A 25403-nucleotide genomic window follows, 5' to 3' on the forward strand; every position below is an offset into this window, starting at 1 on the left:
ACAGCTCATTATTGAGAAAATAGCACTCCCAGAAGTAGAGGAAGTACAATTTTTAGATCAAACTCAGAGAGGATCTCGAAGCTTCGGATCAACAGATAAACAAGAAGAAAAGAAGGCATCAGCAGCATTTAAACCAGTGCCGATTCCTATTAATATGCTCCAGGTTATAGAAGATGAACCTTCTGAATATCTAATTGGAGAATCCGAATGGCGATCTCAAATGCGGGTCTCAAGAAAAGAATACTTATGTCAACATGACTGGAGTTATGATGAAACTACTGCAGCTGATTGTAGAGACTGCAAACTTGAAGCAAGGGCAGGTAACAGAATTGACTGTTGAAAGTGCAAATTAATCATCTGTTCTTTATGTACATATCATTGTTTCAAAATTTCATGGCCAAGTACAACTAGAACACAGATGAAGAAGACAGACTGGAAGTCACTCTCAGCCCTGCAAAGTAATTTGATACAAAAATTCATTAGAAGAGAAGACGAACTTGAGGAAGAAGTCAAAAATTTGAGACAGCAAATCTCAGGTATGGAAGAATTAGCAATTATACAGGAAGCCCCCTCAGAATATGAAAGAGAATTAACAGAAGTCCAGCAAGAAAATGCTTTCCTCAAGCTAATGAATGAAAAGCAGCAAAAGGAGATTGAAGCCTTAAAACAAGAGAAGCAACTCCTACTTGTACTCGGGGAGATAAATAAAAGGGAATTGATGGATCTCAAAACCAGGTTACTTGTTCCCTCATCTCTTCCTGTACTAACATTCAATGAATATTATGTTAATGCTGCACCACAGAGAAATAATCTTCTAAACATCAAAGTGAGAGTAGAAATCAACAATCAAGATTGTGTCCTAAATGCAATATTGGACACTGGAGCTGCAACTTGTGTTTGTGACGGAACAAAGATTCCCAAGGAATTTAGACAACAAGCCTCTGTAGACGCTCTCATTCAAGGTGTTAATGGTGCAACAAAAGTAAGTGAAATTCTGAAGGAAGGAAAAATTTGGGTAGGTGAGCAGTACTTCAGGCTACCCAGAACTTTTGTCATGCCCTCTTTAGCAGAAGGATTAAACTTCATCCTTGGAATGAATTTTATTCGAGCAATGGAAGGAGGACTGAGAATAGAGAAAGGGGAGGTGACTTTTTACAAACTGGTTACCACAGTTTCAACCCCTCCCACTGCACACCAGGTAACTCTACTTGAAGAACTGGATCTTGAGTTAACTGAATATTATGATATTTGTGCAGCTATGCCACAAAAGGGCATCATTAATCAAGAATTGATTGATCCCCGAGAACTTGAAAGGCTAAGAAAGCTTGGCGTTATTGGGGAAGAACCATTAAAATTCTGGGAAAAGAATCAAGTAAAATGCAGAATAGAGGTCAAGAATCCAGATTTGATCATAGAAGATCGACCTCTCAAACATGTGATCGAAGATGAAGGAGACAATGGCCAGACATGTCAAAAGGTTACTAGATCTTAAAGTAATCAGACCATCATCCAGTAAACACAGAACCACAGCCATAATGGTAGAATCAGGTACGGAAGTTGATCCTGTTACTGGCCTAGAGAAACGAGGTAAAGAACGTTTGGTTTTCAATTACAAACGTCTTAATGATAATACTGAAAAAGATCAGTATTCTTTACCTGGTATTAATACAATTATTGCACGGATTGGTCATTCAAAGATATACTCAAAATTTGATCTAAAGAGCGGTTTTCACCAAGTTATGATGGAACCAGAGTCAATTCCGTGGACAGCATTCTGGGCAATTGACGGATTATATGAATGGCTTGTTATGCCATTCGGCCTTAAGAACGCGCCTGCAATCTTTCAGAGGAAGATGGACAATTGCTTCCGAGGTACTGAAGAATTCATTGCTAGTTATATTGACGACATACTTGTGTTTTCAGATACCTATGAGGCGCATAAAAGGCATTTAAAGGCCTTTATCACAATCTGTGAACAGAATGGGCTGATACTTAGCCCAACCAAGTACAAAATTGGAGTTAAACAAGTGGATTTCTTGGGAGCCACTATTGGGGATTCTAAAATCAAGCTACAATCACATATTATCCAAAAAATCCTAGAGACAAAATCGGAGAGCTTGACTGAAATACGAGCACTAAGAAGGTGGCTAGGAATCTTGAACTATGCAAGAGCGTACATCCCTAATCTGGGAAAGACGCTAGGACCACTTTACTCCAAGACGTCTGTTAAAGGTGAAAGACGTATGAACACACAGGACTTGAAAATTATAGAACAGATCAAACAGCAAGTTCAGAACCTGCCAGACCTGGAAATTCCCCCGCCAAATGCAATTATCCTCCTTGAAACTGACGGATGTATGGAGGGATGGGGCGGTATATGTAAATGGAAGACTTCTAAAGGAGAACCAAGGACTTCTGAAAAAATTTGTGCATATGCTTCAGGGCGATTCTTGCCGGTGAAAAGCACTATTGATGCAGAAGTTCAGGCCGTGATCAACAGCTTGGAAAAATTTAAAATTTATTATCTTGATAAATCTGAGTTGATTATCAGAACGGATAGGCATGCTATAGTCAAATTCTATGAAAAGGCTTCTGATCACAAAAAGGCAGAAGCATGATTCAGGCGTAAGGCAACCTTTAAAGAACTAATACCTGTTCGACTTATAAAACAATCAAGGTTAAACATCAGTTTATGTAAGCAGAGCCTAATTAGGCCCCTATCTTAAGGTTTTACCCCATGTATTCCATAACCAAGCTCTGATACCAGAGAGAGAGAGAAAAAATGGAAAGAGAAGTTTATTTCAAACTTTCACACAAACTTACAAGCTGCTAGCGGAAATCTTACAGGATCTTGTTTCTTACTCGCAAGGCTGAAAATGATTCAGTTGCTTTCTGAAACTTAGGAGTGAATAGGCAGATAGAGATCTTCTTCGATGCCTGTTACACTTAGAGAGCTACTCCTTATATACATCAAGGAGTGGAGGTTTTGCTTAGCTAGTAAGTAAAGAACCACTAACTAGCAAATGCCTCATGACTCAGCTCTGTCACACTTAGTGCACGACAATCTACTTTCGGTGCACGTTCTAAAAGTAAAGAGGACACGTAAGTCCTTTATAAAAGAAAAAGTCAGGATAAGATTCCTGAATTATTGTTCCGACATTTGTTTGTGGGGGGGTCCATCACGTCCGCTTCAGTCCATGTGCTGGTGGAAGAGTGAAGAATCTTCCGTAGGATCATCAACCTCTGAGTTGGCTTCATCATCATTATTGATAACTTCGGGTTCTCCTAACCCTGGTTCTTCCCATACTGGATCGTTGTCCCAGTAGCCGTGTTGTTCTATGTTGACCCAATTAATTGGTTCCTGGGCCAAAGGTGCTTCCATGTTGAGCCTTTGTTGCACATAATTTTCTATCAAGTCAGCCCAATACCAGGAGTGGCATGTATCGGTGCTGCACTTATAGAAATGTCGTCCAAGATTCCTGCTAGTGTGAGAAACTAGCAAGGCTGCATCTCTTCCGCATGCACACTGCAAAGAGAGTTGGTTATTTATAATTACATTAACAAGCTCATTACCCTTTTTGCTGGTCCTCAATGCGTTCGAGATATGGGATGCCATTCTTGCTTCTGCAATAGGATTAGGTTTTTGTAAAACCTCACTAATAGCCTTTGTTAGTGGACGCAGTAAGGTGTGCTCCCATTTGTCCACCATAATTGTAGTTATCAGCCGAGAGAGTTCATCAGCTAAGACATTGTCCTTTCCACTTATATGTTCAAAGGAGACTTTTATACCAATCCCTGAAATATAATCTGAAAGGGTAAGCCAACGTACCCGGGATGGTTTGTGATCAGAAGCTTTTTCATAGAATTTAACTATAGCATGGCTATCCGTTCTGATAATCAACTCAGATTTATCAAGATAATAAATTTTAAATTTTTCCAAGCTGTTGATCACGGCCTGAACTTCTGCATCAATAGTGCTTTTCACCGGACCTTTATCAAGGAGAAAGGAAAAATCAAGGTATTCAAAAATCCATTTGATCTTTTGAAAAATATAAAATGAATACCAGGCAAGCACATCTTCCTCCTATCACCGGAACTGAAGTAGCAACTACCTCACAAAGACCCGGTGTTCCCCTTGTGGAGGAACAAATTAAATTCGAGACTATAGACGTACTGCCCGTGCCAGATATGAAGCTGAGAGAATGGGTCGAAGTATCGCCAACCTTGGAAGATCTATAGTAGGAAGGCAACCTAGGGAACACACCCTAGCGCTACTAATGAACCCTGAAACTGAACTAAGGCGATCTATGCACGAACGCGCAAGAACGGTACCTGCGGAGGTTCTCTACATGACCCGAAGAGATAATATACATCACAGGGTATATCATTATAGATCTGAAGAAAGGATGCTGATTACTGGCTCAGACCAGCAAGACCGTACTTTCATAATGGAAGATTCTTATGAACGCCTAGCTCAAGCAGAGTTAGAATATATCCATCTTGGGATATTACAGGTACGTTTCCAAATCCTCCATAGACGCTATGCGGGGACTATGGCTCTCATAGTATTCAGGGACACTCGATGGAATACTGATGATAGAAGCATTATTGCTGCAATGGAGATTGATCTCGCTGAGGGACATCAGCTAATATATGTTATGCCTGACATTATGTTAACAATTAAAGATTTCTTTAGGCATATTCAGATTTCCATTCAAACCCATGGATATGAGTCATGGGAAGGAGCAGAAGCTAATCTGCTTGTGACAAGAAGTATCACTGCAAGACTATCAAATACTCCAAACGTGGGATTTGCATTCCGAGTTGAAAAGGTTGCGGAATACCTCCGGTCAAAGGGGGTCAAAGCAATTGATGCAACCAAACATTCAGCCATTAAGTTCCAAGGCAATCAGTGGAACTTACGACCTTCAAGGGTAATTCTCCCTATGCAACCATCATCTTTATTATCTTCAACTAACTATGATGGCAGCACTTCAATACAATTTGGAGGCTATCAACCAGCCACTTCATCTAGAGCACCTTTATACAATAAGGAAGACGATGAGACTGATGAAGAACATATAGTCGGTGTTATTACTATTATTGATGATTCGCTGGATGACTACCCAGTTCTTATAGCCACTAATGATTTGCTTCAAGATTACCCAGCACTCGCAGCCTTCGAAGATATTCTCCTCCAAAGCATGGTGGGAGATGAAGAAAGTGAAGAAGAAAGTGAAGAAGAAGCAATCTCAAAAATCCTTGAGGGAACAACAATCTCATCACCAAGAAGCCGATACAACATCAATACTACTCTTGATGATTATCCTGAGCTCCAAAATATTGAAAGAATTCTCTCCACCGGAGAATCAGCAATAAGTCACTACAGACCACCTCAAGATGAGGAGATGGATATTCCAGGATATGCCCCAGCTGGAAGCTCAAGAGGTTGGGCAGGCATTGAAGAAGCCAACCTAGCTGGAAAAAAGCCAAAGAAGTGGGAAAACAACTCTGAATGGTTCCAACTACCTTCGGCTAACGCAAGAAGAGGTTCGGTATTTGTAATGCCTTATGATTTTGATCCAAAGGTTTTTGACAGATGGGAAAGCTCTACCCTCATCCACCTTGCGGACAAAAATTTTGAGCTCCCAGAAGACAAAATTCTATATATTGAAAACCTTCTTGGAGAATCAGAGAAGAAAGCATTTGTGACATGGCGAATGAAATACCAAGAAGAATTTGAAGATCTAAAGAAGCAAGCCATGGGCAATAACGGTACGCAAAATGTTCTTAATCAAATGAGGCTAATTTTCTACCTTGAAAATCCAAAGGTAGGAACAACTGGTGAACAGGACAGCGCCTACAAAACCCTGAAGAGTCTGGTATGTAATGAGATGACTGACAAGGCGGTGTACCGATACATGAATGACTATTTCCACTTGGCATCTAAAAGTGGAAGAATGTGGGTAAATGAAGAATTATCAACAGAATTCTTTACAAAGCTACCAAGACCCCTGGGAGACAGGGTTGAGAAGGCATTCAAAGAGAGGCACCCTACCAACACAATAGGGGTGGTACCAAGAATAGCCTTCACCAGACAATTCTTGAAAGATATGTGTCAAGAAGCCCTTTTTCAAAGCCAGCTCAAGAAGATGAACTTCTGTGGCAATACACCTGTTCATGGTGTATATGGGAAGAATAAGGAGAAAACAGGTAAGAAGTTTGGTGCTAGAAAAAGCACGACTTACAAGGGAAAGCCTCATGATTCCCATGTAAGAATTGGTAAAGCAAAACACCTTGCTTTGCGTAAAAAGAATTGCAAGTGCTATGCATGTGGTGAAACAGGCCATTATGCGTCTGAATGCACAAACCCTAGAAAAATAATGAAAAGGGTTGCAATCTTGGACTCCTTGGAGTTACAGGAAGGGATAGAAGTGGTCTCCGTAGGAATGAATGAATCAGATTTATCTGATATCTACTCTGTTTCTGAAGGAGAAGACCTACCCTATCAGCCTGAAGAATTTGATATTTTTATGCTCCAACAGACTGACATTTCGCAGGAAACCTTGAAGATAAGAAGAACGCATCCTCTGGCATTTCTACCTCAAAGAAAGACTGAAGGAGCGGCTGGCTATGACCTAGCAACATGTGAAGGTTGTGTTCTAACGCCACATTCTCATGCCATATTGAACACTGGCATTAGTATCAAACTATCAGAAGGAACCTATGGAAGGATAGCTCCTAGATCTGGCTTATCAGCAAAAGGTATATTCATTAATGGGGGAGTTATTGATGCTGATTTTAGAGGAAGCATTCAGGTGATCCTATTCAATTTCTCATTTGAGAACATATTATTCAATATCGGTGATAATATAGCACAGCTCATTATTGAGAAAATAGCACTCCCAGAAGTAGAGGAAGTACAATTTTTAGATCAAACTCAGAGAGGATCTCGAAGCTTCGGATCAACAGATAAACAAGAAGAAAGGAAGGCATCAGCAGCATTTAAACCAGTACCTATCCCTATTAATATGCTCCAGGTTATAGAAGATGAACCTTCTGAATATTTAATTGGAGAATCCGAATGGCGATCCCAAATGCGGGTCTCAAGAAAAGAATACTTATGTCAACATGACTGGAGTTATGATGAAACTACTGCAGCTGATTGTAGAGACTGCAAACTTGAAGCAAGGGCAGGTAACAGAATTGACTGTCGAAAGTGCAAATTAATCATCTGTTCTTTATGTACATATCATTGTTTCAAAATTTCATGGCCAAGTACAACTAGAACACAGATGAAGAAGACAGACTGGAAGTCACTCTCAGCCCTGCAAAGTAATTTGATACAAAAATTCATTAGAAGAGAAGACGAACTTGAGGAAGAAGTCAAAAATTTGAGACAGCAAATCTCAGGTATGGAAGAATTAGCAATTATACAGGAAGCCCCCTCAGAATATGAAAGAGAATTAACAGAAGTCCAGCAAGAAAATGCTTTCCTCAAGCTAATGAATGAAAAGCAGCAAAAGGAGATTGAAGCCTTAAAACAAGAGAAGCAACTCCTACTGGAACTCGGGGAGATAAATAAAAGGGAATTGATGGATCTCAAAACCAGGTTACTTGTTCCCTCATCTCTTCCTGTACTAACATTCAATGAATATTATGTTAATGCTGCACCACAGAGAAATAATCTTCTAAACATCAAAGTGAGAGTAGAGATCAACAATCAAGATTGTGTCCTAAATGCAATATTGGATACTGGAGCTGCAACTTGTGTCTGTGACGGAACAAAGATTCCCAAGGAATTTAGACAACAAGCCTCTGTAGACGCTCTCATTCAAGGTGTTAATGGTGCAACAAAAGTAAGTGAAATTCTGAAGGAAGGAAAAATTTGGGTAGGTGAGCAGTACTTCAGGCTACCCAGAACTTTTGTCATGCCCTCTTTAGCAGAAGGATTAAACTTCATCCTTGGAATGAATTTTATTCGAGCAATGGAAGGAGGACTGAGAATAGAGAAAGGGGAGGTGACTTTTTACAAACTGGTTACCACAGTTTCAACCCCTCCCACTGCACACCAGGTAACTCTACTTGAAGAACTGGATCTTGAGTTAACTGAATATTATGATATTTGTGCAGCTATGCCACAAAAGGGCATTATTAATCAAGAATTGATTGATCCCCGAGAACTTGAAAGGCTAAGAAAGCTTGGCGTTATTGGGGAAGAACCATTAAAATTCTGGGAAAAGAATCAAGTAAAATGCAGAATAGAGGTCAAGAATCCAGATTTGATCATAGAAGATCGACCTCTCAAACATGTGACTGTCAAGATGAAGGAGACAATGGCCAGACATGTCAAAAGGTTACTAGATCTTAAAGTAATCAGACCATCATCCAGTAAACACAGAACCACAGCCATAATGGTAGAATCAGGTACGGAAGTTGATCCTGTTACTGGCCTAGAGAAACGAGGTAAAGAACGTTTGGTTTTCAATTACAAACGTCTTAATGATAATACTGAAAAAGATCAGTATTCTTTACCTGGTATTAATACAATTATTGCACGGATTGGTCATTCAAAGATATACTCAAAATTTGATCTAAAGAGCGGTTTTCACCAAGTTATGATGGAACCAGAGTCAATTCCGTGGACAGCATTCTGGGCAATTGACGGATTATATGAATGGCTTGTTATGCCATTCGGCCTTAAGAACGCGCCTGCAATCTTTCAGAGGAAGATGGACAATTGCTTCCGAGGTACTGAAGAATTCATTATTGACGACATACTTGTGTTTTCAGATACCTATGAGGCGCATAAAAGGCATTTAAAGGCCTTTATCACAATCTGTGAGCAGAATGGGCTGATACTTAGCCCAACCAAGTATAAAATTGGAGTTAAACAAGTGGATTTCTTGGGAGCCACTATTGGGGATTCTAAAATCAAGCTACAACCACATATTATCCAAAAAATCCTAGAGACAAAACCGGAGAGCTTGACTGAAATACGAGCACTAAGAAGGTGGCTAGGAATCTTGAACTATGCAAGAGCGTACATCCCTAATCTGGGAAAGACGCTAGGACCACTTTACTCCAAGACGTCTGTTAAAGGTGAAAGACGTATGAACACACAGGACTTGAAAATTATAGAACAGATCAAACAGCAAGTTCAGAACCTGCCAGACCTGGAAATTCCCCCGCCAAATGCAATTATCCTCCTTGAAACTGACGGATGTATGGAGGGATGGGGCGGTATATGTAAATGGAAGACTTCTAAAGGAGAACCAAGGACTTCTGAAAAAATTTGTGCATATGCTTCAGGGCGATTCTTGCCGGTGAAAAGCACTATTGATGCAGAAGTTCAGGCCGTGATCAACAGCCTGGAGAAGTTTAAAATTTATTATCTTGATAAATCTGAGTTGATTATTAGAACGGATAGCCATGCTATAGTCAAATTCTATGAAAAGGCTTCTGATCACAAACCATCCCGGGTACGTTGGCTTACCCTTTCAGATTATATTTCAGGGATTGGTATAAAAGTCTCCTTTGAACATATAAGTGGAAAGGACAATGTCTTAGCTGATGAACTCTCTCGGCTGATAAATACAATTCTGGTAGACAAATGGGAGCACACCTTACTGCGTCCACTAACAAAGGCTATTAGTGAGGTTTTACAAAAACCTAATCCTGTTGCAGAAGCAAGAATGGCATCCCATATCTCGAACGCATTGAGGACCAGCAAAAAGGGTAATGAGCTTGTTAATGTAATTATAAATAACCAACTCTCTTTGCAGTGTGCATGCGGAAGAGATGCAGCCTTGCTAGTTTCTCACACTAGCAGGAATCCTGGACGACATTTCTATAAGTGCAGCACCGATACATGCCACTCCTGGTATTGGGCTGACTTGATAGAAAATTATGTGCAACAAAGGCTCAACATGGAAGCACCTTTGGCCCAGGAACCAATTAATTGGGTCAACATAGAACAACACGGCTACTGGGACAACGATCCAGTATGGGAAGAACCAGGGTTAGGAGAACCCGAAGTTATCAATAATGATGATGAAGCCAACTCAGAGGTTGATGATCCTACGGAAGATTCTTCACTCTTCCACCAGCACATGGACTGAAGCGGACGTGGTGGACCCCCCCACAAACAAATGTCGGAACAATAATTCAGGAATCTTATCCTGACTTTTTCTTTTATAAAGGACTTACGTGTCCTCTTTACTTTTAGAACGTGCACCGAAAGTAGATTGTCGTGCACTAAGTGTGACAGAGCTGAGTCATGAGGCATTTGCTAGTTAGTGGCTCTTTACTTACTAGCTAAGCAAAACCTCCACTCCTTGATGTATATAAGGAGTAGCTCTCTAAGTGTAACAGGCATCGAAGAAGATCTCTATCTGCCTATTCACTCCTAAGTTTCAGAAAGCAACTGAATCATTTTCAGCCTTGCGAGTAAGAAACAAGATCCTGTAAGATTTCCGCTAGCAGCTTGTAAATTGCATCATTCTATATGAGTCTTTAATACCAAATTTATATATATAATTGTGTTCTTTTCGTTTTCATCTTCCTCCTCCCCCTTCAATTCACTACCAACACCATACGTTAGTACGGTAACAAAACAGTGTTGTCCAAATATCTACATTTTTTGATTGATGAATTTCATGTTGTTTATTTATTTTGGCACATGTATTTCATGTGGTTGAATTTGTTAAGATTCTTCAGGGAGCACAACCTACTTTAGTCTTTCCAAAATTGCTGAATTCTAATACCTGAAATACCAAATAATTCTTTTGTTGATTATAGAGCTCAAATAAGCATCTGCATGTCTTTGTTTGCTAAATATCATCTCAAGCGATCAATCTTTTGGTTGAGTTAGATATTTTGTGTTAATAGTGCCAGATTTAGAAGTAAGGGTTAGCCTCAACTGGGGAGAGAATTGGTTTAGTTTTGTTTGAATATTTTCAAATAATTGTACTGCTACATTCTATATTTTCAAATAATTTTTGGATTGATTTTGTAGGTAACACTTCTTTGCCAAGGTGTATTGGAAGGGATGTCTGCAAACAATTCTACAGTGACAATTAGCACAATAAAGGTTTTATACTACTGCTTTATGTTTTCATTCAGAACTTCAGTAAGCTGGTTCTTATTGTAATTTGTTATGCAGTCATTGATTGGACATTTTGATCTGGACCCCAATCGTGTCTTTGATATTGTAAGTTGGCTATTAATAATGCGTATGCACATTTTTCATATGCTTGCAATTTTCTCATATTAGTATTTTTTTAAATATTTTTGCTCATGATTGAAATAACTGCTTTGTTGCCATGTTCAAAATTGAATGTAATTTTTCGATGAAAGACAACTTATGATTTTGTTTTTCATGTGCTGCTATTTCTAAGGTTTTGGAATGCTTTGAACTCTATCCTGACAACCATACTTTCTATGATCTGATACCTATTTTTCCGAAGGTATGTATTAATGCCTACTTTAATTCTTCTTTGCTGAACTTTTTGCCAGTTTTCCCCTCTTCACTTCTTTGAAAATTTCTGTTTACAGTCACATGCTGCTCAAATTCTGGGGTTTAAGTTCCAATATTATCAACGGTTAGAAGTAAACAGTCCTGCTCCACCTGGGCTTTTCCGGTTAACAGCTTTGCTTGTCAAAGCTGAGTTCATAGATCTGGATAGTATGTAAGTTCTCTACAACTAGTTTCTTAGCACTTAACATTGTATTTTTTTACCTTGTCTCTGCTTATGTTGGCCTTCTTTTGATCAACTTATTTTGATCACAAATGACAAGTAACCCATATTTTAAGTTGTTCATGTGGTATTTTGTTTGTCATCTCATCTCGATATGGAGAACTATTCAACAAGTTTAGTCATTCATCTTCTTTCAACTTGGTGCTAGAGCAAGACTCAAACATGGTACTATGTGAACCATCAATTTTCATTTTTTCCTGTCATGAAGCAGACACATTGCTTCTTTTTGATATATTCTTTTGTTTTATGTTATTTTGGTACTTTGTCTAACACCCTAGCATCACTCATGATTTATTGTATATCCAGGGATAAAATGTGCAATGGAATTAACACTCTTCTGTTGTTACTTTCTTTATCATTATTCTTAAGGTCGTTTCTTTCCTACATGGGATGCTGAGAAATAGTATATCCTGTGAGCATTGCGCATGCGTAATTCTATGAGAATTTTGATAGTGCTTAGCTTTTTTTTTTGCTTGTGCACAGTTATTTTCTTCTCTACAAGTTCTTTGGTTTTTTTTTTGGATACCTTGTCATTTGTGAAGTTGTCTAAGTTATTAACAATCATATTATTTTTTTTTTCACATAACACTACATTATGTAACAGTGCAGCGTTATAAATTTCAAAACAATATTTTTTCATAAACTGCTTGGGTTGTTACACATTTTAGCTAATGTTTAATTGAAAGTTCGTATTAGTTATAATTGTGTGCTTGGTGACTGTAATTTACATGCAGTACAATAGAGCACCTTTTATTTTGAGTTACTTCTTGGTATCTTGTTACAATAATTTTCATCTGATAGTGCTAGGCTATGAGAGAATTTGATGTCATGATTCTATGTTCAAGTTGGATGGAATTGGGATGAGTAATGTCATGGTGATATTGACACAACTTAGTATGCAACCTATTTATATTTATAATGTTTTAGTTGGTTAATGTTCTATGTTAAACATGCTCAAATGACGCTCTTTTTTTGTCTTATTGGACATGTATTGGAATGCTGTCCACAACTGCTTTTTTTACATGTTTACACCTGTTTGTTATCTTGAATTCAATACTGGTGGCATTTTAATTTCTCTTTCAGATGCTCGCATTTGCTTCCGAAGGATGATGAGGCATTTGAACTCTATGATGGATTTGTAGCAAGACGTTTGGATGAGGTGCATTTTATTATTGCATATCTTTTATATAAGCCTGATGTTGAGTGCTGACCATGTGAGACAACAATAATAAATTTTTCGGATCATTGTCATAATTTTTTTTTGATATCGGATCATAACACTTGTAACCTTTTTGCGTAGGGGAGTAACCCACGAAGACACATGTTCTTGCCCTTTGTTCAAGTTTTCCGGTTATCCTATGTTCGTGAACAAAAGTTGCACAACCAAATATTTTTAATGATAAATTAGTTGAAAGACGAACAGTAGGAAAACATGTTGTAAATGTATTGAATGGAGTCTTGAATTGTAGAACTTTAGATGATATTCTATTAATTAAATATGCAACAATTGAAATAGCTTCACTTCACAAATATTTTGGCACTTTAGTTGAAAATTGTAATGCCCAGGCTACCTCCAGGAGGTGATTATTTTTTCTTTCAACAATACCATTTTATTAAGGTGTATCTATACACGAGCTGTGATGAACTATCCTCTTTTTAAGGAAAAAATTTCCTAAGATTATGTTAAAATACTCCTTCCCATTGTCACTTCTAAAAATCTGTATGTTAGTTTGAAATTGAGTCTTCACCATATTGAATTTTTTTTTAAAGACTTGTTCAACTTTTGATTTTTCCTTCAATAAATACACCTAGAAAAATCGAGTATGATCAGTAAATGTGATAAGCCATTTCTTATTAGAGGGAGTGCTTATCTTATTAGGACTCCAAACATCATTGTGAATTATGGTAAACACTTTTGATGGCTTCTATGGCTGTGAAGGGAAGAATGTGCGGTGGTGTTTTGCAATCTCACATACTTCACAATGAAACAACGATGAATCTTTATTCTGAAACAATTTAGGAAACAAGTGCTTTAAATATCAAAAATTAGGATGATCTAATCTAAAATGCCACAACATAATATTACTATTCGAAACAGAAATAAATTCAAAGCAGGAACCTCTTGGTTGAGATTGTTTTCTTGATTCAGATCCATCTTCAAGGAGGAAGTAGAGTCCTTCACTCTTTTTAGCATTGTCAATCATCCTCCCCGAGGTCAAATCTTGGAATACACTATGAGACGAAATGAAATTAGCTTGACAATTTTGATCATGGATCAGTTTATTGGCAGATAAAAGGTTACAGGCCCATTTTGGAACATGAAGAACATCATTTAGAGTGAGCATAGGTGATACTACAACAGAACCTTTTCTTGCAATGGCTGAAAGAGTGCTATCTGCAATCTTAAATTTTTGGTTACTTGCACAAGGTCTATATGAAGAGAAAAGGTTTGACATTCCTGTCATATGATCAGTTGCACTTGAGTCAATCTAGGCACGATTAGAATTGACACTAAGGTTGTTGTCATGCAATTACTTTTTTGAGCTATTGAACATGAATGATTTTTCTAAGACTCGGAGTTTGTAAAGAAAGATTGCTGTATTGATAGTGTATGTGGATGATATTATGATGTGATTGAAGTGGAAAGACGGAAGAAAAGCCTAGCAGTTGAATTTGAGATTAAGGATTTGGGAGCGTTAAGGTATTTCCTTGGTATGGAAGTCGCTCGCTCTAGAGAAGGTATTGTTGTCTCTCAATGAAAGTATATTCTTGATTTCTTGGAGGAAATATGAATGAGTGGTTGTAGACTCGCAGAGATTTCCATGGATCCTAATATAAAACTCAGGGAAAAAGGAAGTGTTCCTGTTGATATTAGTAGATACCAAAGGTTAGTTGGGAAATTAATTTACCTATCTCATACTCGACCAGACATTACTTTTTTAGTCAGTGTTGTGAGTCAGTTCATGCATGCACCATTTAAAGAATACCTTGAGGTTGTTTATAGAATTATGAGATATTTGAAGACTATTCCTCGAAAAGGTCTAATTTTCAGAAAGACTAATCAAAGGAGTGTTAATGTGTTTACTGATGCAGATTGGGCAGGATCGGTTAATGATAGGAGATCCACTTCAGGATGTTGTACCTTTGTATAGGGAAACCTAGTAACATGGAAAAGTAAGAAACAAAGTGTTGTAGCTAGAAGTAGTGCAAAAGCTGAGTTTAGAGCAATGGCTCAGGGAGTTTGTGAGGTATTGTGGATATACAGAATACTTGAAGTGCTCAAGAAACCCATAAAACTTCCATTAAAGTTATACTCTGATAATAAGGCCGTAATAAGCATTGCTCATAATCCAGTCCAACATGATAGAACGAAACACATTGAGATTGATTGACGTTTTATAAAGGAGAAAAATTAAAGCGGGGACCATTTGCTTATCATTTGTACCTTCTAACCAACAATTAGTTGACATCTTGACGAAGGGACTTGCAAGAGTCAACTTTGAACAATTAATAAACAAGTTGAGCAGGATTGATATTTATGCACCAATTTGAGGGGAAGTATTGGAAAATTAGGAGATTCTGATTGCATAAAATCAGGAAATAATATTTGAGATAATGATTGCATAGAACTAGGAAAGAATCTTGGAAAATCAGGAAATAATTGATTTTAATAATTTCCATTTATTATGTTTCCTTTCTTTTATTTGTTCCTATTTCTTGATGTAATGTCTAGTTGAAAATAAATATTAACAATTCCTCTTCTTCTAGTTTTTTTCCCCTTCAATCTTCCTGGTTTTCTTCAAATATCCACAATTTTTAATCACTTTTATTGCAAAGAGAGTCTTCTTTTTCCTCTCTTTACCCTTCTCACCTCCAACTCTAACTAATTCAGTTTGTCTAACTATAGTATTTATTGGTTCACTTTGAATATGTCCATCTTTATCTATGTTCTTTGATTTTACCAATTTGTTGATGTTACACTTTTGATTCTGGATTGTATTGTTGATTCTATCATCATTAACATCCTCAAACATTCATTTAACCATTATCCTCTATTACACTTAAAATCTTTTAAAGTACAAAAACATATCTTCTTACATGTTAGCAGATTTTCCACATATAATACCTGCTTTTTATTTAGTCAGTCAATGATATTTTTTAGTCTTTCACTTGTTAATCTGTTGGTTGAAAAGCAACGTTCCTTTTTTGTTCCATACTACTTTTTTTTGTCTGTTGGTTTTTTTTTTGCTATATTTTGGATGTTTGTTTAAGATATTCAAATTGCACATAGAAAATTTAGACGCCAACAAAATATTTTAGGTGAAATTTTTGTTTTATACAGGTTAACAAGATTGGCAAAATTAATCTTGCTGCAACTGGCAAAGATCTAATGGATGATGAAAAGCAAGATGTTGCTATTGATCTATTTGCTTCTTTGGATATGGAGAGTGAAGCAATCAAAGAACGGGTGCCAGAAGTTGGAAATAACCAAAAACTTGGTTTATTAATCGGCTTCCTTTCCGTTGATGATTGGTAAATATGTTGTGTAGAGAAGATGAATTTCTTGATAATTTTGTTTTTTTTCCTTAAATTGATATTTATATGGATATAAGCACATGTTCTTTAGTATTTTCTTTTTTCTTGCAAAGATGCATTTTATTGAACTTCTTTTATGCTAATTTGGTAAAATTTTATTAGGCAACACGGGCATTGCAGAACTGGGGTTAATCTCTGGAAATAGTCATAATGTGTACCTTTATTTCAATGCCGTGCTACTTATAGACTAGGGTTAATATTTGAATTAATCTTAACTTAGGTTTGTTTCACATAATCTTCATTTTGTTTCATGACACGAACTTCCCATTTTCATCTATCAATCTTCTAAAAATGTGAGTGTGGCACAGTATTATCGACCGCACGAGCTGAATGGGATGGAGTTTACTGATGTGAGGATTTCAAATATCCTTGGATCTGTTGAGAGAAGTGAAGCCAATCTTCCATAGACGGAGAGGATATGCAAAGTTGATTAGTCATTAGAGGGTGTTGTATCCTGTTTGTGTTCATCTGTTCTTATTTGTGCAATTGTTTGCATGTTTTATTCATCTTTTATCATGTATATAATTGTTTACAAAGCTGCAACTAAGCCATATAAATTGATACTTTCTCTACTCCAACATGGACGTCCTACAAAGCTAAAACATGATCATCTATCTCTTCACTACCACACAAGTAATCAACTGCAACAACTGAACTTCCTACAACAGCACTATCAAATAACTTACAATCTAAAGATTAATCTAATATATTAACTTCATTTGGCTCAAATAAACTGGATACAAACTAGGCACAAATTTGACAGATATAAGAAGAACTATTTTGGATGGTTGGTTTCCAAATAGAAACAAGTTCTCGCAAAAGCTCGCAGAAATGATCATATGGTTTGCTGGTTAGCTACACCAGTATGATCTGAGATGCTTCCTAAAATCTCAACGAAGGCTTCCTTCTGTAAGTTATAGGAGAGCATGGGACAGGTTTCAACTACAATGAGCATTAAGCTGCCGAGTGTCTTTTTGTTGAAATCATTGCAATTGTAGAATCAAGCATTTGATTTCAATCCTTATTCACCTATTTACTTTCATTCATCTGAATTCTTGTTTCTGAAGGTGTTTAAATTCATGCTATTCTTTTTATATTCTGGCTGGAATTCCCTACTTGTTCTCATGGAAATGGCACCTTGGATTTCAGGTACCATGCCCAAATTCTCCTTGATCGACTTTCTCGTCTAAATCCAGTTGAGCATATTGACATTTGTGATGGATTATTCAGGTATGCTTGATTTTTTGGTATTCTTCTTTTACTGTTATTTTTTATCACTTCATTCCTTTTCCTTATTATATTGAAGTGTATGATGGCTGATTTTGATCAGCCACTTCAGGAATAACTCTGCTGAGCATTTATTTTGGTAGTTTTCTTATGTAAATTATCCTACTGTTGGACCAAATAAGTATCTTTGCCTAGACCTTTCTCCAAATTAGAGAGATATTCAGGTGGTAACAGACTCGGCTATCATTTATGACCATTTTTTTTTCCACATGTGGATAAAGCTAAAAATTTATGGCTGAGAATTAATTTATCTTGCATTTATACTGTCCAACAATTTGAAAATCTAATCCATATATAATGGACTTCCTTAGGATGAGGTGCATCCAAAATGTCACCTTTTATAGTAAACCCAAGCGTTGAAATCTTGATCCATTATAGATTCTGGTCTTTTGTTGATTTTTGTACATTGAGTTATTAGAAATTGTTTTGGGATGAAGAGGCCGATATCAATCAACCAAGACTATATCAGCCAATGTCAAAGCATAAGGATCTAGATTACATATATAAATGAAAAAAAATAATGAGACCTTCCATCCTGATTTTTGACTCTTATTAACTTGTATAGGTTGACTAGGTGGTGTATCTTGTTACTAGCATTTTCTCTAATACACTGTTAATAGAGTTTTACTAGACTAGCAAATCCTGAGCTGGATATCATTGATATATAAACACAACTCTCACACCAGTTTTATGAAGGCATAGACACACTCACACCTTGGTTCGTCAAGGACCAATGGGAGAATATTTAATTGTTCAAGGGCTTACTCAGATATCTCATTTAATCTAATATGCTTATAGATGGAAGTTGTTGCTTAGGGTTATGACTTTGATTCTTCCTATAAATTCACATGGTATCAGCTATAGGCAGGATCTTGCTGCCCCAAAACCTGTGTATTCAGAGTGTGCACCCTTGTTGGTGAATTCTTTCCTTGCTTCAAATGTTGTGGTTTGTGGCACTTGACTGTAGATTTAGAGAGGATTGCACCATCTTGTGATCCTTACTAGATTGTGATCTCCTACCTTACAAGATCGCAACAGCATCAAGTCTTTCTGCTTCATGATTCTGTCAGTTCACTTGTGATCCGTTTGCTTTAGCATATAGATCTGCTATAGATACTGGCATCAGTTCCCAAGGATTAAAATTTTAAATCTTAACCTGATAGAAGCACTGGTCCTAGTTTGATCAAGTGTGTTACAATATTGACACATGATATGATCCTGTATGCATTGCATCACTTTGATTCTTAGTTGTCCCTTAGTTCCAAAATACCTATTTTACCTTAATATTTATAAAGTTACATATCTGGATTAAACAGTAACTGTAAATGAGAACATCCATTATATTCTTGTTCTGATTAGCTTGTGTGACATATTAAAAGATTGATCATGTCAGTGGCACTTTCTAATACCTTGTTAGTAGTGTTTTGGCTGACACTAAAATGGATGACACTGTGCCTAGCAATTTAAGAGCGGGACCATATTGGATATGCTAACATGATAGTCACACTAGTGTTTTCAAGGCTTATACACAACTAGTCTCTAAGACCTCAGAGGCCGGAAAAGGTGCAGGCACACAAAGGAAAAGTAAGGGATAAACCTGCATATTGTACAAGGACCTATTCATAAGTATCTCATTCAATCTAATATACATATAGTTTAAATGTGGCTACCTTGGCTTTTGATTTGATTCTTCATCATGAATTCACGTGTAGCATGACTAGTGTCATGTGACTCAATTATAACCTGTCTGACCTTTTTAATTATACAGATTGTGTCACATAACATGTCTAACTCATTTTATCAAACGGGTCATAAACTAGTCGATGGGTCATTGTGGTTTTAAGATTTTGACCCTTATATGAGTTGGGTTAGGGGTGCAAATGAGCCAAGCCACTCGTGAGTTGCTCTTGAGCGGCTCAGTCAAAACTTGACTCGAGTTCGAAGTTGACTGAGCTCAAGCTGAGTTCGAGCCGGCTTGATTATAAATCAAGCCTCTAATCAAGCTGAGCTCGAGCCTAATTATTACTGGCTTGGTGGCTTGTCGAACCAAACGAGCCAGCAATAATATATATTTTTATAATATATAATATATTAATTTATTTATTAAAAAATTAAAAAATTTCGAGCTCTAGCTCGGGCCCATAATTAAATATCGAACTCGAGCTTGAGCTCAACTCTACCAGTTCGAGTGAGCTCGAGCTTGAGTCGAGCAGGTATAAATCAAGTCAAGCCGAGCTCGAGCCTAGGTTGGCTTGAGCTTGGCTCGGTTTGTTTACAGACCCAGGTTGGGTATGGGTTTAGATTAAATGTATCACAAGTCAGAGAGAGAAGACCTATTTTTGACCGATCAACCCAAATTGCCACTCATTGTAGCTAGGAGCTCGCTGCCCCCACATCCATGCCATCCTTAATGTCTGCCATAGTGTGCTCTGTTGGGGGATAAGGATGGGGTTTAGATAGTGTTTCTAAAACTGGAACTGACAGGGAATTGTAGGCATTACTGGTTCTCTTTTCTTGTTGTACCAATTCAAAATCTAGTTCAACCAGGGTGCTCTCCATCAATAGGACTGGAGGTTGGCTGTTGATTTCTGGTTTAACCAGTTGATCTAGACGTTGGTTTGGGTTAAAAAACACTTCTTTTGACAGTTGTCTTCTTATTTAAGAGATGCTGTTCTCCTTACTAGATTGTGGGCTCCTATTGATCCTTCAAAATATTGCAACAACACCAGATCATTCTGCCTCGCAATCCTCTATAACCTCACTTCAGCATTGAATGTTTCAAGTTCTCAGCTCTTTGATGCCTCTGTTTCAGCCGAGATCTGCTTTACCTGCTGAACTGGATCTTCAGCCTCAGATCATATTGTCACAGAATCTGAGTTACTATCCTGATACTGATTTAATATGCTCATAACCAGATATGCTAGTTTCTTCCAGGATGATATGCTGATATGTTTGATTTACTGATCGTCAACCATCTTATTTTTATCTGTCAGTGCATCTCCAGTTTGAAGATCTTTTTCAAATCTTTCCTACATTCACGACTCATCGTCTATCTTCTTGTTGTTGCCAACTGATCTTATCTGCTTCTCACTTCAAGGGATTCCTTTGTTCCAGGAGAATGTCAAGTTCTTTGATTATTTCACCTTCTATTTTACAACACCTCTAAATCTTTCTGACTCCATAACCATCATTTCGATGAAACGTGGAAAAAATGCTTCTTAGGTTGTTATAAAAGTTGCTGAAAGAGATCCTCAACCATTTGCTGCAAGATCCTCTCTTCAAGATCCTCACACATCAAACCATTGAGGCATTTCGATAAGCACATCAACGGTTTGATGTGTGCATATATCAGTTGATTCCAGGCATTTGCTGCCACTTTTAGAAACTTACTCAAGGTCACATTAGTTGTTGAATCATGCAAGGCGGTAATGATAAGCTACTCACTATTCTTTTCCTTCCCACTGTGTGATCTGAATTGGGCCAATCAAAACTCATTCTAGGAGACACATCTATCCATGTTCTAGAAATGGATGTTGTGTGCGCCCGCTACTAATTCCTCCTGAACTAGCACAAGATTGATTTGCTTCTATGGTTCAGTCACATTTGATTATCACTCTAGGAGGGGATCATGGCTCCACATGCATTAAACTCATTGATTCTAGATTCAAGTGCTTCTGGGCATTGTCTCATAGTATATTTCCTGTATCTCTAGCCTCACAATGGCTTCCAATCCTACTAGTGTCATTCTTGCCTACCTTTCCTCATTAGTAAAAGGCATTGGCCAGGTAATTCTTACTTTGTTTCACTTTTATGCCTTTTTTTTTTGTTTAGTTCACTATACTTGATAGAAATTAAGTCAATAATTACTTTTTTACTTTTGTTGTTTATTATGTTTTAATACTAGATTCATGGATTAGAAGAATGTAAGACATAAATCCCAATAATTGTGTAAGTTAGCCACGGCTCCAACTTCCGCTCTGGTGATTGAGTTCACTCGTTAGAAAGTAGAAACATTGTTTCTTGGGACATTCAACCATGCAAAGTATAAAAAAAAATGCTTTGTAGTTCAGTCTTAGGTGTCTTGAGTGTTTGTGGGAAAACATGTTTGGTTCTATTTAATGTTTATTTTTGTATGACAATTTTTTTAATGAAAGGGCGTTAATCCTTTTTATTTATCTTCCTTTTATGTCTATTTAATGATCCCACGGATAATGTTTGGTTGTTGTTGTTATGTTGAGATAAAAATACTGGTTGGTGTTTTCATATGAGCAATGGATAATTCTTAGAATACTTCTTAGCTTTTTTCACTCTTTTTTACTAGTCAATATTCTCCATGATTGATCTTGTTCTCATACATCATTACAATTAAATACTGTAAAATCAAAGAATAGGAATTTTTCTCCATTCCTGAGTCTAATGTTGAGCTACTTCCTTTTCTTGCTTTGTTATCTTGTCAACCATTTTCAGTTGGCGAACTATTATTACAACAAATTCAGTCACTAAGGATCTACAACAAACAACTTAGATCCTACAATAGACAAAATTTGAACTTGTTACAGGTGTTCCTAAAAATTTCATCTTAATAGATCCTTTTGATCCCAAATTGTATCTTCAACCTTTACCACTTTTGTTTCTATATACTCATTGTGCACCACCACATATTCTCTTTTGCACTACCTAACAAAATTTAAAATCTTAATACATGTTGGAGATTTAGTTTTTCACTGGGATGGGTACTCTCTTTGTACTTCTGAAGTGTTGAGAGTGCCGATGGTAAATTGGAGATGGAGGATGGAAGAAGATAAGTAGAATAAAAAGAAAAGGAAAACAGAACTACAAACCCATGGGTAAGGTTAAAAGTACCACTCCATACTGGAGTTTTGATCTCAATTAGAATTGTACAGTCTTGACATTGTATTGTGCTGACTTGGTATGCTTTGGCAAATCTAAATCGATTTCAATGACATTTCATTCTTTAATACTCTTTCACTTAGTTTAATTATTTATAAAAATATGAATGTAGCTATTAAATAATCAGTTCGATTAAAGTTTCACGCATTGTATTCCACCAACATCCTGCATATTAAAGCATGTTGGGATAAATCCATTTGGGTTTTTGCTGATTTATTCTTGACTTATTTATTCCTTTTTTTACTTATATTTCTACTTTTAATATGGCTATATCAATTTGTAAACAGAAAAAATAATTTTATTCAGTATTTACTAAATGGTTGTGCAAATGAATTCTATAATTTCCCACTTAACTTATTTACTTATAAAAATAAAACTATAGGAATTAAATTATTAATCGAATTATTAGAATTTTTAAAGAAATAAGGTACATGGAAATAATAAAAAATTACTTAAATGCATATTGACACATATTATGACATGCCAAGGCCTACTGTTTTCATTGACATGTTTGGTACAAGTAGCATAGAAGAGATCATTTGTTACAAATTTACTTAAAAATACATTTTGATCGTGTTGCTGAATGTGGTACAAGATCTTGAATCGTGTGGCAAAAGGTGATTCACTCGCTCCCAGCGCTCCTGCTAACCCGTCCTTAAGCCAACATGGAGGAGGTAAATCACGAGTGGCTACTGGCCATTAGTGCAGGTGGCCAAGGCATTTGGGGGGGGGGGGATGCTCGGATGCGCCGAGTTTCGATTACATGATCTTGAATCGTGCTATCTATTATTGTTGTCAGTATTGGTGTATGTATCAACATTAAAAGTTTCAAAAACTCAGGTATGGACAATATTGGTTTAGTGAGAAAATAAGTAAAATAGATTTTAAAAATCAGAAAAGTAAAAAAATTAGAAAGAATAAACTAACAATAATTAGTATTTAATGAATAATCCAACAATAGATTTTTTAAAAATCTAAAAATGAACTTTGTTTAATCTTTACTATGTATGTCTTTGATTAGTGCTTTTCCTTTTCCACTAGCCATCAATCTTATGTTAAAAAAAATCAATCTAATCAAAAGTCTTAATTAAATTGATAAAAATTTTAAGTTAATTTAATTCTAAATTAAGGTTAATTAAATTGAGTAGCTTTAATTTTATTTTTAATAATTTAAATTCTAGTTAATTTCAATCAAATAAATTTTAAAACATGATTAAAATGATTTTTTGTTAATTACATTGGATTTGAAATGTGATGAAAATAATTAAATTGTAATTAATATGATTCAATTTAATTAGTTTAATATATATTTCAAATGTGATTAATTAAATTAATTTAATTGATATAAAACCGAAATGAGTTAATTCTAATTTAAAATATGATTTAAAATCTATAATATTGTCAATTTAATCATTTTTGAATTAAAATATATTTAATTAAATTAATTTAATCTATAATTTATAATAATTAAATTAGTTAAATTAATTAGTATATTGATTAAATTGCATTTAATAAACTTTACCTTATTAGAATTTCCTTATGTTGACTTCCCAATGTTTGCACCATCTCCTCCTTGTAAACTTTTGAACACCCTAGACTTGCAGGGAAGTTACTTGGTGCTTCTCCTTGAGAAAATTCTTAAGAATAACTTTGAATTCTCTGCTCACATGGCTGCGCACCTCCACCACATGGTGGTAATTCTCCTCGTAGATACTGCAAGCTGCCAAAGAGTTATCATGATTTTCTCTCGATATCTCTCTCTCAAAATCACTTTGATGTTACCATGATTTTCTCCTTTTCTTTATAGAGTTCAGTTATAGCTCGTCACTTCTCATCATTTGGAGATAAATTGTGATATTATGGCTATATCATACACGGGAATTTAGTTCTCTTGCTTTGTGGAAGTCTATTATTGTGTGCAAGTTATTATTTACTGTTAAAACATTCTCTAATGGTTTAGTTGACATGCGAAAACATCGATTGCTGGCAAAAAGGTATATATAATATATAGTATTGGCAATATAGGTATATTCTCACGTGGCTAAGATTTCTTGAATATCAAGATTGCTTTCTTCCCCAATATAGGTATATACAGTATATTTAATTTTTACATATATGGATATCAAGATTGCTTTCTTCCCCAATGGTCTCAATTAAGAGCTATATATAAGACATCTTTTGTTGTTTAAAGGGACTATGACCTTCTATCTAAATTGAAAACAGTAATTCTATATATGGAAGCAATCTCCTAGAGCATGATTTGGTAAAATCTATCTTTTCGCTTATCTAACCAAGCATGATCAAGAGTGTATAAGGCCGCTCCTAGTTTCAGGAAGTGTTCTTCTCATTGTTTATGTTACTCATAGGTATATTATATAGGATTGACACTACATGAATTATAAGGTTGAAATTCCATCTCTATTAGCAATTTCAAATTTAGGATTAGGTAACATGAGGTAATTCCTAAGCATTGGAATGCTCTGATAGGGATGCATTCACATTTCAAAGTAAATATGTGATAGAGGTTGGTGTTATATGTACTAGATCCTTTGACATCTTGTGGATCCAAATGTTGACTAACACCAGGGCACAGATGCCATTATCTTGTCTAGGGAAAAATCATAAATTGGTTGGCTTATTGAAATATCTTGCATTCACTAAATTAATATGACATCTTGTTTTGTGATTGTGGTAGCCCCTTTCTCGAGTCTCATTGTCCTGGGTCATTAGTTTACAGGTTCAAGAATTCTTCAATATCCCAAGGCTTCCCTAGTTGATCTCTTATATCATGATCGTGTCATCTTCAAGATGCATATTGGCATGGTCCTAGTTATTGTCTTTTTAAGTGAA

The 25403-nt window shown here is 36.3% G+C and overlaps 1 protein-coding gene across 3 annotated transcripts in view; it reads left to right on the plus strand.

The window, feature by feature from the left end:
- LOC121976916 (THO complex subunit 2-like) overlaps positions 1 to 25403 on the plus strand; it is a 67149-nt gene that overhangs the window by 17875 nt on the left and 23871 nt on the right. For all 3 annotated transcript variants that reach the window (XM_042529327.1, XM_042529329.1, XM_042529328.1), the window contains exons 7-13: positions 11018 to 11092; positions 11165 to 11212; positions 11400 to 11468; positions 11557 to 11690; positions 12843 to 12918; positions 16102 to 16292; positions 17505 to 17585. In XM_042529327.1, the coding sequence (XP_042385261.1) occupies positions 11018 to 11092; positions 11165 to 11212; positions 11400 to 11468; positions 11557 to 11690; positions 12843 to 12918; positions 16102 to 16292; positions 17505 to 17585 (674 nt within the window). The remainder of the gene's footprint in view (positions 1 to 11017; positions 11093 to 11164; positions 11213 to 11399; positions 11469 to 11556; positions 11691 to 12842; positions 12919 to 16101; positions 16293 to 17504; positions 17586 to 25403) is intronic.

Source organism: Zingiber officinale, chromosome 4B, assembly GCF_018446385.1.
Source record: "Zingiber officinale cultivar Zhangliang chromosome 4B, Zo_v1.1, whole genome shotgun sequence".
Classification (NCBI taxonomy): Eukaryota; Viridiplantae; Streptophyta; class Magnoliopsida; order Zingiberales; family Zingiberaceae; genus Zingiber; species Zingiber officinale.